At 33.3% G+C, this 19,540-nt stretch overlaps 1 protein-coding gene across 4 annotated transcripts in view; it reads right to left on the minus strand.

Moving 5' to 3' along the window:
• The window catches only part of BTBD10 (BTB domain containing 10), a 65,507-nt gene that overhangs the window by 2,948 nt on the left and 43,019 nt on the right, over positions 1-19,540 (minus strand). For 3 of the 4 annotated variants that reach the window (XM_016128186.2, XM_016128188.2, XM_016128185.2), the window contains 6 exons: positions 15,754-15,950; positions 13,252-13,537; positions 10,755-10,857; positions 9,169-9,289; positions 3,421-3,618; positions 804-914 (listed from right to left, as the gene is read on the minus strand). In XM_016128186.2, the coding sequence (XP_015983672.1) occupies positions 804-914; positions 3,421-3,618; positions 9,169-9,289; positions 10,755-10,857; positions 13,252-13,537; positions 15,754-15,950 (1,016 nt within the window). Of the gene's footprint in view, positions 1-803; positions 915-3,420; positions 3,619-9,168; positions 9,290-10,754; positions 10,858-13,251; positions 13,538-15,753; positions 15,951-19,367; positions 19,389-19,540 lie in introns of those variants that run through there. The other variant, XM_036221868.1, reaches the window with a different exon arrangement.

The raw sequence follows: 19,540 nt of genomic DNA on the forward strand, positions 1-19,540 counted from the left end.
ATTTTACCATAAGCTAATTGATAAAAACAGGAGTTAAGTTTCTATGGCATCTCTTCCATGTAATGAAAGGACAAAGCGCTGTTTGAGAACCTGCTGTATTTTGACCTCACAGCTCAACGGGATCACTAATCAACACCATTATCTTCATTATTGCTACCACAAATAAATACTGAGAAATTACTATATGCCAGGCCCTGTTTTAAGTGTTTTTCATGTATCGTCTCATTCTGTCTTTACAGTAACCCTATAAAGTATTCATTAATATTCTCATTTTAGGTGAGGAAACTGAGGTACAGAGAAGTTTAGTGCTTTGGCCAAGGTCATACAGCTATTAAGTCATAAGATCTGTACACAAGCAATCTGGCTCCATAATCGTTATTCTCTACACTATGCCATGTTATGCCAAGAAAAATATTTTATTCTCACTAAGGGCACTTTAAAATAAAAGAAGCATTGGACATGGCATCTGGAAAAACTCATTTAAATCATAAAGTAAAAAGCAATCGAAAAATGTGTGGACTCAGAAAATGCACTAAGACAAGCTAAAGAAGAAAAGATAAATATGCATGTCTTAATATTGCTAGGGAAACTTATGAAATAAAATTTTATAATGGCTTCCTATCTTCTCAAATAGAGGAAGCTGATTTTTGTTATCTAAAGGTCTATTACATGATTGTTCGAAATCATTTGAGTTTTTCTCAAAGCATTCAAACTATAGTCTAAACTATATTCAAACTATATTCCAATTTTTTAACCTTGTATTTTCAAAAAGAAATTAATGGAAAGCAATGAAAACATCTTACCTTCTATTCCCAGTCTAATCTTCTTAAGACCCCTCTCCTTCAAAACTGATTTGGCCACATCTCTGTTTTCAATGTACTTGAAAAATCTATATAATTTTGTGCTATAAATAACTGGAAACAAAAAGAGAAAAACATTTTCTTATTAAAATCAAAGTACTCAATGAAATCAATGAAATCTTTATCTTGATCATCAAAGGGGCCTGACAACCCTAAAAGCCCAAAGAGTGGATGCAGTGATGCTAAAGGATGACTAGCCAACATGACAGGACAATTAAGTACAGTTAATGTATAAGCAAATGTCTACTTAAGTTGAAACAAGAAAGCTTTAATAACCAACCATGTAACCCAATCCATTGGAAAAATCTCCTTCTGAAAGATATATCATATACAAACTTATTGGAATAGGATCTGCCCCAATTTCTTCAAATAAGAGAACCAGAGGAATATATCCAGATCACATCATTATCAAGCAGGCAAAGTAAAAGACTTTGCTATATGATGCCTACAAGGCCTCGTCTGGAGAGGGAAAAAAATGCTTTGTCAGAGAGTACAAAATGGATACATCTTACATTTCATGGATTGAGCAACTATTAATAACTCCCCAAAAAGGCAAAGACCCTCCCCACAAAATGTTTTCCATTCAGGCGAACAATACTGATGTTAAAAATGGCAGATTCGAGCATGTTCTGCCTAGGTTAGTCTGTTTAGAGCAAACTGGCTTTGCAAAGGACAGACATTCCACTGACAACATGTTGAGTCTTCGAAATGTGCTGGGAACTTCAGGGAGTTAGACTGATGGACCTTCCTCGCCTTCTCTCTTTCAGGTGGAGTTATCTCCCTTAAAAGGTGAACTGCAAAGGTTTTTTCAAAAAAAGAAAAACACACTTGCAAACCAAACATGCTGTTTTAAGAGCCAATAAAAGGAAAATACGTATATAGATGCTACTCATGGGGTAAATCTGTGACGATTAACTACGTCCTTAAGATTACTGATAATTTAAGATAAATATTTTTTGACATCTTAGAATGATGGGGTCATAATGTCATAATTAGGAAAATCAGGCTGAAGAGGCTATCTCTGTCTCCTTAAATGAGTCTTCTTTAGGTTGGAACATCTTGGCAAAAAATGAAACATATTTAGACAAATTAAGTAAAAACGTTTTAAGTCCTTTTAAGCTTTAGAGCTTAAGATAAAAAATAAGAAAACAAATCAGAAAACACTGAAATGGAAAGCTCAACAACTGAAAAAGAAAAGCCAGGTGCATTATAATTCCTGTATCACTCTAATGAAATTCCTGTGTTCTATGGTTGGCTCTACTCTCTTCGAGTCAAACTTTTTGAAAACTAAAATACAAATTATAAAAGTTTGTTCATTCCTCTTTTAACAGAAAATAATGTAATATATGTTTCTCTTAATTTTAGGTAACCTTTCATTTTTCCTATGTTTTGTTCAACTTTTCACTCCACATATTATTATAGAAAACCACTGTCAGCAAAGAGCCGAGGAATGAGGAAATAGCAACAGAAATGTCCATTACTACAACTGTTTACAAAAGAATCACAACACTCATTTAAATACATCATGCAAGGGAAATGTTTCAGTGTAAATTCTGAAAAGTGTTATCATAATATATGTTAAAATAATCGTTGAAAATCTTCTTTAGAAGTCAAAAAGAATACCACTTGGAGTTTGCGTTGTTTTTAGAAAAGGGTAAGTAAAATGAAAAAATGATTAAAGGGTTTGGGTATTTTCTATATTCCTGAACTTTTTACTTAAATCCTAATCTTTATCAAGTCAACACAGGCTTCAGCACAGTACAAGATGCTGGGCTATTTCACCTAGTTCCTCAAATCATTCTTTTAACTCTAGAAATCTTCTCAATCTATGAAACTGTTCAAAAATACTATATTGGGTTCGTCAAGAAAAAGAATATAAGAAATCTTCTAAAAAAAAAAAAAAGACTAATAAGAAAAAGTTTGGAAGTACAATAAGAAAAAAGTTAGTAATTGCTGCTCAAGATACACTGTTTTAGTCAGAAATACCTAACTATAGCTCCACAAAGCTTTCTGAAGGGTCACTGTATCCTCCAGGAACATATTATGATCTTTACAAAGGAACATCTTAGAAATGAAAGTCACCCTCAAAATCAGTGAGTTGAAGCTTCTCATTTTACACACAAATAAAAATTCATCTTAAAAAAAAAAAAAAAAAGCTTACTTTTTATAATCTACTACTCCAGGATCTACTTCTCTAGGATGCTTCCAAATGCAAAGAAAAAATATTAAGATCCAGATACTCGACAAAGAGCAAACCATCTCAGTGCATATCAGGGGAGGGTACACTTTTTCTGTAAAGGGCCAGATGGTAAATACTTTGGGCTTTGCTAGCCATGCGGTCTCCGTTGCAACTACTCAACTCTGCCACTGTAGCGCAAAAGCAGCCATAGACAATACATAAAACTTTATTTATAAAAACAGGCAATAGGCTGGATGGACTTGGCTGACTCCTGATAGAGTTAAGAGTTCAATGTACTTAATAAAAACTATTCTTTGATCAATATTATATATAAAAAAAAAGTGATAATTCAAGAGAGAGAAAACATGCCACAATACTTACTTTGTGAATACTCTTCTCCCATCTGTGGTGGATACTCTTCATCCCAATCCACCACATCATCGTCTGTAAGCACCACTATGTGACATTCTCGCTCCCCACTCTGGGCACTAGCTACCATGAGAGGCAAGATCATTTCTTCCAGATAAAACTCAAACTGTCTACGAGCACCATCATTTGATAACTCATGCATTAGGGCACCTGAAATGAAACCCACAAAAAATCTTGATTTTTTGGGGGGTGACTGATAAGCAAAAGAAGAACAGAAGCAACAAAACATGGGATTAGTTCAACATCTACTTTGGGACCCTACAGACAATACAGTGGTTATCCTTCAGTCAATAAAACTTTTCCTAGTAAGAGTTCTTATGGAACTGTAAAGTTTTACATCAAAAAGGGCCAATAAAGGCATCCAACAACAAGCCCCTTCATTTTACACATCACGAAGTAATCTGCTTAAGACTACAAAACTAATTTGCAAAATCAGAACTAAATGCACGCCCCCCCCAACACACACACACACACACACACACACACACACACACACACCCCCATCCCTGGCCCGGGGCAGGTTTTTTTTTTTGTTTTTTGTTTTTTTTTTTACTATATCATGCTATCTTCCATCGGTATACACAATTATATCTTAAAGCAGATACTAAGGAGATTTTTCAGATTATTCATATGAACTAAAATAGTTCCCATATTCCATCTCCCATGTTTTCTTAGAAAATTAATCACAAACAGCATTAATGTTTCAGTGTAGGAAGAGGGGTGAGATGAGAAGAGTTAACTGGCTTGGGATACTGCAGGCAAAGGCCAAGCAAAACACAGCAAAGTACAGGAATTACATAGTAGACCTGACCCTAGAATTAAGAGGGGTAAAAGATACACGTCCCACTTCACCCTCCTGAGGATGAACAACTTCAATTTCCCAAATACACAGCCACAAACTCACCTGCACTGACCTTGTTTTTTCTCTTATTATTCTTTGAATGGCAATGTCCTATCTCTACCTAAGGTTCTATATCTCAGGAACTACTGGGAGGGTTATAACTCAAATCTGTAGTCTCTCAAGGGAGAGTGTTTTCCCCCCTACAATATGTTGTCTAATTATGTAATAACTATTAATACATAATTATAACAATACATGACTAATTAAATTAACAATTTATTATTTAGCCATGTCTCTCTCTAGGCTGCCTATTCCCCATTAAAAAAAAAAAAAAATCCATTTGTAGCTAAACTCCTAGATGTATCAACACATTTTCTTTGCCCTAATTTCTGAACCCAGTTCCAATCTGGCTTCCACACTCACTACTCAAAACTCACTATAGTCTCCAAATGACCTCTAGATTGTTAAAGACAATGAACATCTTTTGAATCCAATCTTATTTGACCTGGCTGGAGCTCTCACAGGGACCACTCCCTCTTCCTTAAAATGCTCTTATCTCTTAGAATCTCTGATACCAATTTGCCTCCTTTTCTTTCTCCTCTTTGGCAGTTTTCCTTTGGTCACCTTTGCCAATTCTTCTCTTCTAGCTATTCACTAAATACTGCTATTTCTCAGGACAATTTTAAGCTCTTTTCTTCTCTCACCTTATACTAACGATTCCCAAATTTACTAATTCTGCCCTCTGTATTCTAGATGCATTATATTCAGCTGCTTTCTGGAAATCACTTGTATGACACCTCACAGACATCTAAACTTACTCAATATATTCAAAATTGAATTTAGTCATCTCTGCCTCTCTGTAGTGTTTTCCAAATCAGTAAATAGCATCCTGATCCACTCAAGTTCTCAGAATCATCTCCAAATAGTGTTGGACATTGACGGACACTTAAATATTTGTTGACTAAATGAATAAATCCTTGATTCTGCTTTCATCTCTTAATTCCATCATTCCTCAAGCACTATCAAGTCTGCCTTTTAAATATATCTTGGATTATGTCATTTCCTTTTCTGGAAGATATTTCCAAAGATAGCTGCACTATCTCTTGTGTCACATGCTTTTCTGCAATACGACCTTCACATCTCCTTGCAAGAGGTGGAGTCTAATTCTCCTCCCTTTTTATCTAGGCTGATGACACTGACTAGCTTGTAACCAGGGGAGAATGGAAGAGATGACGGTACATAACTTGCAGTTTTGCCTTGATCTCGGGAAAACTTGCTGTCTCCATGCTTCCTCTCTGAACCCAGTCTCCAGGCTTGGAGAAGTCCAAGCCACATGAAAAGATCACATATAGGTACTCTGTTTGACATAGCTAAACGTAGTCCTCCCTTATCCACCATTTTGCTTTCTGCAGTTTCAGTTACCCACAGTCAACAGTGGTACAAAAATATTAAATGGAAAATTACAGAAATAAACAATTCATACATTCTAAATTGTATGCTGTTCTAAGTAGCAGGATGAAATCTCGCACTGTCGCTCAGTCCTACCCAGGACATCCTTTTACCCAGTGCATTCATGCTATATATGCTATCCTCCCATTAGTCACAGTAGCTGTCTAGGTTATCAGGCTGACTGTCATAGTAATGCAATGCTGTGTTCAAGTCACCCTTATTTTACTTAGTAGTGGCTCCAAAGCACAAGAGCAGGGATGCTGGAAATTCAGATCTGCCAAAGAGAAGTTATAAAGTGTTTCCTTTAAGTGAAAAGGTGACAATTCTTGACTTAAGGGAGTAAAAAATCATATGCTGAGGTTGCTAAGATCTTAGGATAAGAACGAATCTTCTATCTGAAATCATGAAGGAAAAAAAAATCATGCTAGTTTTGCTGTTGCCCCTCAAACTGCAAAAGTTACAGCCACAGGGCATGATAAGTGCTTAAGATAGAAAAAGCATTAAATCTGTGGTGGAAGAAATAAACAGAAAATTGTGTGTGTGTGTGTGTGTGTGTGTGTGTGTGTGTGTGTGTGGACGCATGCGCGTAGGGTTTGATACTATCTGTGGTCTCAGGCATCCACTGGGGGTCTTGGAATGTACGTTCCTCAAATAAAGGTGCCATATTGTAATTCACTTTCCCCACAGCAACTGAATCTACTTGTGTCTTTTTCTAGTTTAAATCTTTCATGGCTTGTACTATCCCTAGAATAAAGGTACCAAATTATCAACTTGATCCATAAAGCTGTTATGTGAAAAGAGGTTATAAGTCAGTGTGTAGTCCTTTAAAATGTTTTTAAGTACTATACACATATAATGATGACTCTCACATATAAGTATCTAGCCCATATTTCTCTCCTGAAATGTAGACATGTATACTCAGTGTCCCACTCAACATTTCCACTTGGATGTCTAACAAGTATTTCAAACTTAAAATGTCCAAAATCAAACTTCATAACTTCTGCTCCTCATGAAGACTCCTCCATCTAAATTAATGGCAACTCTACACTTCCAGTTAATAAAAGCATTGTCTCTCTTCTTCACCCTATATTCAATCAATAAGCAAGTCCTGACATCTTTTAATATATCCAGAATCTGATCACTTCTCACTGCTTTTATATACATAATATTTAGTATAAAGTGAGTGCTCAACAAAAATGCAGAAAATGACCAATTACTATGTAACTATTAAACAAGCTATTATTAAATATATTTACTAACAGTTATTCACAATATATTTCTATGTGGAAATATAAAACAGCATGTATAATATGACCCATTATATTCTTCTTTTAATACACCTTTACTTAATTTTGTTACTTTATATTATTTTTTAGCAAACCTTTATTTAATACTATGTGTCAAGCACTATTGATTTAATCTTCACAACAACCCTCTGAGAAAAGTATTGCTGTCTCCATTTTAAAGATGAGGAAACTGAAAAAAGGTTTTAAGTAACTTGCCCAAGAAACCCAGAATTCTCTATTCAATAAACATTTAGCACTTGCATGATTTCTTTTTAAGAGACAAACTTAGACATTTTAGTGTAAAGTACCATTCCAATCTTCAGTAAAGGCACTTATTTATAGAAAAAAATCATTTTTGGATTCCAGTCTACACCTACAGTATCCTTTTACATTTTTATAACACTATTTGTCTCTTCAAATTCTATATAGTTTTGTTTTAATAAAAGTCTATGAGAATATCTAAATTTTTAGTAACATAAGTAATCTAGAAACAATTACAAGTATTATGTAATATAAAAGTTAAAAGCCTATTACATATGGAAAACCATACTACATATATTTTACATAAAAATGCTCACCTTTAATTCCATAATAAACAAAATTTAACAATGATGATAAGGCAAACTATGTCCAAAGGATTACAGACTAAAATCCATATCATCTGTAAGAAATTCTAGTGTTTTTTTTAACCTGACAGTCACCAAAATTCAATACCTAATGACATGAAGTTAAATTAAAATGGCCCCATGAACAGAAAAAACACTAAACTTAAAATCGAGAATCTATAATTAAAATAATGAATGCTCATAATTTCAACTAAAAACATTTTTTTAAGATGTGAAAAAACTTTGTTCAAGTTTATAATTATATGCTCCAGCTGTCCAACTATTTAACTTTAAAATTTTAAATATCATTTATAGAGAAATGGACTCAGAGGTGGACTATCCACTGCTTTGTCCCATCTACTGATATTTTTATGGGGACTTTAAAAAGTTCCCATTCACAGTTTCCAACACATCAATCTCTGAAAAGGTTGATACCACTCTGCCAAATTAGTGTTAAGTTTAGGTAATAAAGATAACCATATGTCTGGGGTTAACATAAGGCTATAACTATATAGAGGAAAACTTTAAAGATGGCTTCCCAGTATACATAAAATAAAATGTAAGAACATTAATTTGAATTAAAGACCTTCCATAATCTGGCCCATCTATTTATTCCCATCTCCTTCTGGCCCTGATACAAAGTTTCTGCTCCAACTAGGTTATTTACAAAGTATACCTTTTGCATATTTACTCCAAAATTCCCAGCTCTTAGAATGTCCTCTCTACTCTTTTTAAATCATTCCTATTCCTTCTTTACTACCTGTCTTCTCTGAACTGTTTCCCAAACCCTCTAGCTGACAACATCCTCTCCTTCTGAACTTCTTCAATCAGTTAATATCCATCCAAGTCAACACTTGATAATTCTCATAAACTATTCTGACTTTTCTGTATGTAATCCCACCTTTTTTTCTTAGGCATGGCAAAATGGTGAGACGGTGGGGTGCTGAGGAGGTAGTGAGAGGGAAATATCAAAGAGTTAGGCTTCCCAAGTTCCAAACTTCGCTCTGAGACTATGTTTGAAGGTCTTGAAGGAAGTTATTAACCCTTTGGCTAGGTATTCAATCTAAGACTTTTAATGACAAATAATGTTTTTGAGAATTATTTGTATCTTCCATAGTGGCTTTAGGTATTATCTTACATCCTAAGTACAAAAAAATTATAAATTTAGGTTAATATGATCTGAGAAATGAAGCCAAATGCCAAACTTTCCCAAAGCCAGGGCTCTCAAGCTAGGAAATAAAAGACTAGCAACAAGATAAAAAAAACAGTCGATGAGGAAATCTGGGAGAGTCTATCAAAAAAAATAAATTATTAAAGCTGAAAAAAAGTTTTTAGAAAATTGCATGAGGAGCTGATAAACATCTCTGTGAACTTCTATAAGTAATCTTCATTGTACTAGAACGCTTTACAATTTAATTAAACAAATATTTGAAGTTGAGGTAAACAGCATTATTTCAGGGTTTTCATTCCAATATATTCTAACTCTACGAACTACTCACCCACAAAATATCATACTTACTGAGATCTCTACATTTAATAGTACTATATTCAAAAGAGATACAAAGATAGTCACATGCTTCTCTCAGTTCAGGAATAGATATGCCATCAGGACAACGGATTATCCCTGTTTTGTAGTAATCCTAAAAAAAAAAAAAAAAAAAAAAAAGGCAAAGAATGCATAAAATATTTGGAGAATGAGGTAGCCAAAACTTATTAATAAGGCTGGGCTGGTAGCATTTTCAAAAACGATAGAGCTCTAAGTTTTATGAATTGGAGTATTTTAAAGTTAGGTAGGACCTCAGTTCACCTAACCACTTTTTCATTTTACCAATAAGAAAAATGTAGGCTCAAAAAGGTTCACTGACTTCCCCCGATCACCAAATTATTTAATAGCAGAGGAAAGATGAGAACCTAGGTCTCCTGATTATTAATGCATCTCTTTTACTATATCATGTTAATTCATACGTACTTTCCCCCACAAGTTACTTTTCTATAAGGCTATCATATATTTTTAAAACTTTTTTAAAATGTAAGGAAGTTGAATAATACATTTTAAGTTACCTTAAATACTACCTAGAGAAACGAGCAAACTTATGGTTTTTAGAAAAGAACTTCAAAGTCCTATCTAAGTACTAAAATATGTAAAACAGAAGACACTCTTAGATATTCTTCTTCCAAATAGTACGCTTTGGTGTTTCCCATATTACTATAATTAATCTATAGTAATTATTTCAAAAATCTATTTAAAATGTTGTTAAGGGCTGGCCCCAGAATTACAAATAGAGCTAAGTTACAAAAATTTTTTTTGCTTGTCAACTTAAATGGGAAGTATGGGCAGCTGAAAGAAGTACTTCCTAAAAAATTAAAATCTGCTTCAAGCTTCTTGTTGAAAAAATCTGCATATAAGTGAACCCACACAGTTCAAACCTGTGTTTTTCAAGAGTCAACTATACTTTTCCTGTCTTGTACCTCAGGATCCTCCCACTCCTCTTCCCTCAAAACTATTTGAGGAAATCTATTTTCAGACTGTGACATAAACTGTCACACATTATAATCAAATCTTTAATACTGTTTTGAAATTACAAGTATAGACCCTGCAATACTAATTCAAATATTCCTCAAAATAAAGGGTTAACACTTCAAAATAAAAATGTTTAAAACAAAGATGCGAAAAATTACATTTTAGAGATGACTTAAATGTTCATAAATGTTCACATTGCTGGTTATGTGCAACAAAATATTTGAATTCAAGTAGCCACATTCACTCTCAACTTGCAAAAAATGGTCAACTTATTTAAGAGAATTAAGGAAGGAATAACATGATTCCATATATGCTAACATTAAACCCTTGAAATAACTGCCTATGCAGACCTAAGAGATGAATCATCCCTTATCCTAACCTCTCGAAGGTCATAAAATTCATTCATTTATATCATATTATCTTTATATACCAAAATAAAAATTAAATGGTATTTTTAAAAAAACAAAAACAAAATATTGTATATCTCCATAAAGATACCCACATAGAACTCTGATTTCAATTCAAGTATCTACCAAGAAGGGATCATATAATTAAGGCAAAACACGTAAGAAACAAGGACTTACCAGAATAGCTCGAAATACAGTGGAGCCAATCCCCTCTGCCACCTCGTACTCTCCCTTCTCATTGGGACGTGTAAAGTTATGTTCTCTGCCAGATCCAAACATCCTATAAGAGAAAAATATTAAGAAATATATCAATATATCTTCAAAAGGGAAAACTGAAAGAATTATAATGCAAACATTACATTATATCATTAAATTAGTGCAAAAATTCTTATCAGAAACTTATTCTGGCAAATGTAACAAAGGAATATTTAAAATATTCTCTTTTTGATGGGATGGAACAGTGGTATAGCTTCCCTATAAACAAACAAAATCATCTGATAAAATTCAGAAGCTAAAGAACTTCTCAGCCTTATCTCCTCAAGGAAAAAAACATCAATCGATCTAGGGGGAAAGGTGACTTATACCAATCTTACCAGGAATTTTTTAAAAAAAGAAAAGTCAACTACGTTATTTGTGCCTTTTCCTTAAAACTTTTTTCTTCATTGCAATGTTAATGCTATGATGCAGCAATACAGTAATCTAAAGTAGGAAAAAGTAGGACAGTATAATAAGCACATTAGTTGTTTCACTTTTCACAATCCACAAATACAGGAAATCTTGCTCAAAATTCTTACACTTGCATTGCAGAATTGAAAAACACGCTAACGAATGCTGGGGCAGAGATGAGTGAAGAGGAGAATGAAAAGTTTAAATAAATAAGTAATGATCTCTTAATATTAATTTTTGCATTAAAAAACACAAACAGACATTTTTTCACATCATATTGTTGACCCTTGAACAGCAACCATTTAGGAAAGAGGCAATTTGCAAAATATGTCATTCAAAACGAGAAGTTTAATGCAATACTCCCAAGAAAAATTTTAAATTGTGATTAAAGGAAGTAGAACCTCCTCCAAAAACATCTAATCCAGAGATTCCCAGATATGGGCATTTCGCTGACCACAAAATTTCACAACAAATTTGGGAGGCTGCCACAGGGTTGCCACTATTTGATTTTCATAAGTTAGGGTATTATGAACCATTTGCTATCACATCTTTTCATAAGACAGGGTACTCTAACAAAAAAAAAATTAGAAGGATATAATTGCTGAAAAAATGACAGTCCTTAAAATTGAACTTAACTACATGAAAAAAAAAAAAGGAAGTAGAACCTCTGAATCCTATACCACCATGCCTAAAGTAAACATGGCTGATCTAAGTATTCTACTCAACAATTTCCCAATTTAAATGGTTCCCCCTTTGTTATAACAAAGAAACCTCTAAAGAACAAAGCTTTTTTATTTTAGTTTCTTAAAGAATGCCAAATGCTTTTTACAGTTCTCATGAATAATTTACATCTCCAAAAATATGCTTTAGCCAACTGACATAAAAGGAAGCCTTCACTGATGTAAAAAATACAGTCTTTCAGGAATCACAAATGTCATGCAATTTTCTCAAATACTTAAACTTTTTACAAAAGGAGAGTGCTACACTTTTCGGATCAATCTGGTTTTTTTTGTTGTTGTTTTTTGAGTTTTTTTGGAAAATGCAGTTTAACGGCTGGAGCAAAATATCAAATATCTACTTTTTAACTTTGTTTCTTTCAAGTTTAGCTAAAAAATAAAGTATCACAGTGTCAAGTCATCCTCCTAATAGCTTCCATCAACAGTCTTCCCCTATGCTACTAAAAATACATAAAAGCCTATAGTTCACGTATTTTTTCCCTCAAATGCAAAACCAGTATTAAATATATATATACACACACACACACACACGCACACCCAAAATGTATAGTATCATATGCTAGCATTTATTTTTGTATTCAGAGACACACACACACAGACATCCCAAATACTTACATGTAACCTAAAAAAAATTTTTTTTTACCTCATGGAAACTTCTGCTTCATACATATATGCCCTTCATTTTATATTTAAATGAACAGAAAGATACTAATTTTACAATTAAAAGGTATTTGATCCTAGCTTTCAACACACTGAAAAATCAATCTATATTGTCTATATCATTCTTAGACTGCAATTCCCAACTACAAACTTAACATTAATCTGTTACTTGGGATGAGCACAGATTAAAAGATAACTATTAATCTCTCCATTCTACTAACCCTGATACCTGCTATATTTGATAGCCCCAAGTAAAGGAAACATTATCACTGTTAAATTCACCTTGTTAGATGCAATCTACAGGCTGTAGCTTTGGCCTATAGAGATCTTTTAGTATTCTGTCTTCATTAACTAATATATTTACTATTACTACTGGTACAGCAAAGATCCTTAGAAATAAAACCAATTTCAAGATCTGACTCTACCACTTTCTAGCTGTATAAACTTGAACAAGTTACTTAACATTCAAAAGCTCGGTTCTTTCATCTGTAAAATGGGAAAACTACATTCCAATGAGAATTACTGTTATGAAAAAAATTTTAAAACTTTAACAAAAAATAATGTGAAAGTGTTTCATAAGTGATAATACAAAGAACTACAATAATACAAACCTGCCCAACATTGTATTTGGCTGTGCAGTAAAAATGGATGGGTCTACAACGAATCTAGTGTTATCCACTATTAGCGTCACTCGTTCTGACGTTCGTACATTCCGAGCTCCTTCTTTCACATTTTCATATACAAACACCATCTCCCCAGACATCTTACAGTTACCCTCTGAACTTGATTGACTACTGTTTCTGCTGCTGTTCCCAGCACTGCTACTGGAACCATTTGGAGATGCTTTTTGAGGACGAGGACTGCTTGGACGAGAGGAACTGTGATCTTTTTCTCGTTCTGAAATAAAGATGTTAAAGTTATGCTAATTTCCTTTTTAAAAAATTCAAGATCCATATATAACTTTTTTTACATTTTGATTTAGAAAAGTTGTTTTAAATCATAGTATTCCTGCTTTTTTATCTCAACATTTTCACGGAACACCATAAATATTCATTTATTTCCCAGGAATAAAACCTAAAAACATTAAAATATTTTCAAAAATATTTAACCTTTGTAGGCTTTTAAAAGATGTATGGCTTACTAATGTTGGCCAAGACTAAGTCAAATAAGTAAGCATTGAAACTTAGTGAAAGATTAATAAGAATACTAATTTAAATTCTCCTAAATGCTAAAAGCATGCTATTCTGAGAACACAAAGTAAAAATTTTAGAATCTGTGTTAATAAGGGCATTTCAAAACCAGCAGTTTAACTCACAAAAGAAAGGTCCTAATGAAAAAGAATTCACTAAGGACAGAAGTATTTATTTTTTCAAATGACTTTTAACATCTACCAAAGTAAGTGGCTTTGTAATAGCTGATGATATATTACTTTCTTTTCTATCTCACTTTTGTTGAATAAACCACTGCTACAAATTTTAGAGGATCAGATAATTATCATCTCTAATTTTAATAGGTAGGAAATACTATTAAAATTCAGAACATTTTTTTTTGATGTTCCAATATTCTACAAAAGGGAAATTAAAAGTAAGATTTTGTGATTAAGTTTCCTTTAGGGGTTAGATCACTAAACTTTAAAGGTGACCTAAAAATGTACTTCTACCTCATCAGTTTCATCAGCTTTTGCCAAATTCCTCCATGACTCAGGCTACTTAGAACACTCTGTACAGCTTTACTGATTATATAATTAGATTTGCAGTATCTCCAGAGATACTCTGACACCTCCCTTTTATTGCCTGTTTCCACAATGTTGGTAGCAAAATTTGCCAAAGTAAAAATTTATTATATCCTCCTATTATTTTCCCATATACTGAACAAACTATAATCTTTTATTTACACTTTTGTTGATTTTTGGCTTATCAGTAGTAGTCTAAGGACCTACTTAGATATTAAAAATTTCCATATATATTTAGACCTTAATATAAATGATTTTGATTTATAATGATCAGACACTACCTCATATAGTATAGTATGTTAAGGTATTTCAAATATTTAGCCCTTTCCCCAGTGGAAAATGAAAATCAGCAAGTTCACATTGCTTATGTACCTCTGCATCAGACTAGTGCTTTACAGTCATACAATGTATTTACCTGGCGTAATATAATAATGTTCATTTATAGTAATGTGTAGGAAGAAAAAGACCTGAGCTAGTTGCCAAGAAGCAAAACACTTCACACCTACCCTTTCATCTTCTATTTTTATTATTAGAAATACTGTCAAAAAACAAAATAAATTACTCCCTAATGGCTATTCCGGCTTTTGCTTTCTTTTCTTTCAGGAGGATTAACCAAGGATTCCTATCAATTTACTTTTATTGATAGTAAATTTATTATAGATATTATTGATATCTATAGTAAATTTATTGATCATATTTATTACAATAATTTAAACTATTTTAAACCACTACTATATATCACATATGATAAAAATCAACTTGAAAAATTTGTATATCTACATGTCACAATTATAAAGGCTTTTCAAATTAATTCTTTTATAAGACTTTCTAAGAGTCTTAAAAATAATTCATTTTTAAGTTTCTTATAATAAGCTGTTTTTTGTTTGTTTGTTTTTTCCCCACAGCAAAAACCAAGCTAAGCTAAAACAGGAGAAACTGTTAGGTTCACCAAAGGAGGAACACACAAGGTCAAAGGGGTTAAGCAAGGTTTATTGTAGCAGAGTGACAGTCGGGCTGAGCCAAAGATGGCATCTGCTCCAAATGCAAGGGGACCTAAAATTTATATGAGGCTTGACGTGGGCTTTTTCGGTGGGAATATTTTGGGTGGGTAAATTGAGGAAGGGAGGAAAGTCTAGTGAAACGGGAGGTGAGCATGTAGTATTGCCAACCAAGACATTGCAAGGTCCAGTTCCCACACAAAAGGTAAGGGAGGAGTTTCATTCCCACACTTTGGGGGCCCTCCTGGAACTAACAGCAACTGAATAAAAGTAAGAGGTTAATTTTATTTTGAAGTATTAAGCACAATCCATTGTCATTACTACTTTAAAAAGGTAAATGCATGCTTTAAAAAATTGTTGGGAAAGTTAGTTGATTTACCTACCAACATGGTGCTGTCTTGTTGGAGAAGTGACATTTCTAATACAAGGAGTGAGTTGCGATTCTGTTCTTTCATGAGATGAATCTCGTGATCTGTCACTTGACCTTCGTCTATCTCTTGATCTCTCATGTCCTCCACTAGCACCATGTAGACTCATTTTGGTGTGGTCGACAACTCCTTTAGCAATACGTGAGGGAGTACTGATAAATTACAAACGAAAATTAACCATAAAATATTAGACACAAACAGTTTAAACAAAACCAATTAACATAAAACTACTAATATTTTGAAGGGCAAGAATCAAATGATACTTTACATTTCTGAAACCAAATTTACCTCAAACCTGTAGGTGTTATAAATTCGGGAGCACTATGTCTTTAAAGATCACATAAATCCAACACAGTTTTTTTTTAAGGATGAGAAAAGTAAAACCCAGAAAGATTAACTGACTTTTGAGTAAGTAGTAGCAATAATACTACTAGTATTAGTACTAGTGGTTGTGACAACCCAGATCTCCTCAATATTACTCAAATGTTCTATTGATTTCTTTGATTGTTGGGGCGGGGGGAGGGGGAGCTAGAAGAGGGAAAGAGCACCAGCTTCTGGAACTCTTAAAAAACTGAGGGAGGGGGCAAACTGTTCTCCCTGTCAAATATATAAGTCTACATGCTAACTTCAATCAACTAACTCATTTGATTTTGACTGAACTCTTTTCAAAATTTTTAAAAACATTTCTCTAAAAAGCTTAACTGCACCGACTGTGTAAAAGTCACACAATATAAAATTTTAAAACACTGTATGTAAATTTACACATAAAATGTGAATGATAAAGAATGATAATGAAAATAGTCTGGCTGACAGAATTCATTCATCACACAATTATTTATTAAGTTATAGGTACTATGTGTGCAATGCTGTGCTACATGACAGCAGAGAAGCTCCCTCAAGGAGCTTGATTTAAGTGTAGCAGTAAAACATGACTATGTAGAAATTTAAATAATTCAAGCGTTATCCCAAATTCAAATGTAAAATGACTAAATATAGCTCAAATACATATATAACTAACAAGTGAGTGATAAATGCTTTAAGATCTCAGAGGAAGAAGACATTACATAGATTAAGGTCAGTCCCTGGTGCTGCAGTAGGAAAACTGACAGAAACAAAAATGAGAGCTCCAGACCTAAGGCATTTTGGAAATTTACCATTTTAGCATATGCCATAGTTTATGGTTTAAAAACATTAAAGTGTTTTATATAAAACAGAATAAAAGGAACTTCATAGCTTTAGAGTTATAAAGACTTAGAATTGAAACATCCTTTAATATATGAATGCTCAAAATGCTGAATATTACTTAACATTTTGGAAGCTTGGTTTCCTCATTTTTAAAATACAGATTCTATTTACTTTATAAACTTAATATTAGATTAAATGAAGCATAAGTAGGATGACTAGCAATGTACCTAGAACAGTAGAATCACCCAGTAAATATTAGTTTGTTTAGTTATGACAGATGAGGATATTAAAGTTCAAAATTACAAGACTTGCTCAAAGTCACATAGTAGTTAGTTTGTATGCTAATAATAATGCATCCTAAGTCTTTTGATTCATTCCAGTACCCTTTCTATATTATTACCCTATTCTCCTTCGCCGAAACTATTTAAAATTTAATCTTCTTGATGATTCAGTTTTAAATCCTGCAGCACTTCAAGGTCATCTCCTCTGTTGGCTTATTAGTTATAACACTAGCTTTGCTATTTTAGTAGTTTGCTACATTATGAAAATCAGTTATCACCTCATTGTAACAGACTACAAAGACAAAAGATTGGGCTGACTTGTATTTACCCTAAGAGTTACTTCTAGAGAAATAAAGGCAACCAAACTATCACCCTTTATCAGTCACTGTCTCTTATAAACCCACATAAAAGAAAAATTCTACTCCTACCTTTTTCTAGTGAAAAAGATCAGAGTAGGATTCCATCTTTAGAACATAATCTTTCTCTTCAAACAGAACAAATTAAAAGATCTTAATGCATTTATGTTAAAAACCTTACATCAGAAACAATAGATTTTCTGATTAAAGTCCTAAAGTAGAAAAAAGAAAGGAATCTATACAAATAGAACAAGAATTATATATTAAAAAATAACTCCTCAAATTATTCTGGCTACTGAGTTTTAAAAAATGTGCCAAGCACATTTAATAAATATGAATCTATGTGATAATTTAATGCACAATGTACAAATACAACTACAAATGCAGGATAAATGTTCAGTTTGAGTAAAGACCAAGCAAGCTCATCAAAAAAATGTTTCCACCAGACACCTCTGTAGCTGAAACACGAAATACTGCTAAGCATTCTGTTGAAATACTGGCTTCACTTCTAAACTGTTTAGATTTTAAACGTAAAAGATATTATAATATACTTCCTTCCTTTACTTTCATTCCCACATGAGAGGTACTCTGAATCAGACCTTCAAAATCAGAAGTCATGAAAGACTAATTATGCTCTACTCTATTTAATTAAATAATTTTAGATCAGGAAAGCACTTTAGGGTAAAAATAATTAATGTGTGCAAAATAAAATGAGGACAAGCAGGTTCAGAGGAGATAATTCTGCTTCATGCAGCATTTAAAAGAATTTGTGATACATAAATTAAGGACAGGTAAAGAGATGAAAAGTACATTAGCCCACAAATCTAGCCATGACAAAGTAACAAGGACTGAATTAACTTTCCTTTCTAAAACGAGCTCGGAAGATGGACAAAATATATGAAACAATGGTTTGCAAGACACAGTACATCATGCAAAGAAAGAGAGTGATCCTTGAAAGATGGAAAACAAATGAGATAAGCCTAACAACTGCCCGAATTATTAACCTGAGAGAGTTTCCAGAGTAAACACAAGGAGGTGAAACCCAAGTAAAATCTGGTGAACTCTGAGTTAAGAATATGGAGCTGAGAGGTTGGGCACAATAGGTGGCTAGAATTAGGAAAGAGTACCAGAGAGGGGAGAGTAACTCAAAGGATTACAGGAGAAGATGCCCAGGATTCACACAGGGCCTGTTCTTCTCAGTCAGGCTGGAAAACCTCATAATTCATAGGGGTACTGAGGTGAGACTCTGAAAGGTCTTGGCTCTGCAACGGGAAATAATTAGAGCACTATCATAGTCACAGCTAATAAATCTTAACAGCAAGACCTGAAAGACTCAAATTGTTCCAAGTAACTAAACTGAACCAAACTAAAACAAAGTTCAAGAATATTTATACAAATACAAAAATATCCAGCAACCAAACAAGATAAAATTCACAATGTATAGCATCCAATAAAAAATTATCAGGCACAGTCGCTATGGAAAACGGTATGGAAGTTCCATTAAAAAAAAAATTAAAAATAGCAATACCTTTTGGACTGGAAATTGCACTTCTGGGTATTTATCCAAAGAAAACCAAAACAATCATTCATAAAGATCTATGCACTCCAATACTCATGGCAGCACAATTTACAATAGCCAAGATATGGAAGCAAACTAAATGCCCATCAACAGATGATTGGATAAAGAAATTATGGTTCATATATACAATGGAATATTACTCAGCCATTAAAAAAAGTGAAATCTTACCATCTGCAATGACATGGATGGACCTAGAGGTTATGCTGAGTGAAATCTCAGACAGAGAAAGACAGACACCATATGATTTCACTTTTATGCAGTATCTAAGGAACAAAAGGAACAAACTAATCAAAAACAAACTCACAAATATCGTGGAAAATTTGGTGACAGACCGGGGGGGG

This window comes from Rousettus aegyptiacus, unplaced genomic scaffold (assembly GCF_014176215.1).
Source record: "Rousettus aegyptiacus isolate mRouAeg1 unplaced genomic scaffold, mRouAeg1.p scaffold_m13_p_5, whole genome shotgun sequence".
NCBI lineage: Eukaryota > Metazoa > Chordata > Mammalia > Chiroptera > Pteropodidae > Rousettus > Rousettus aegyptiacus.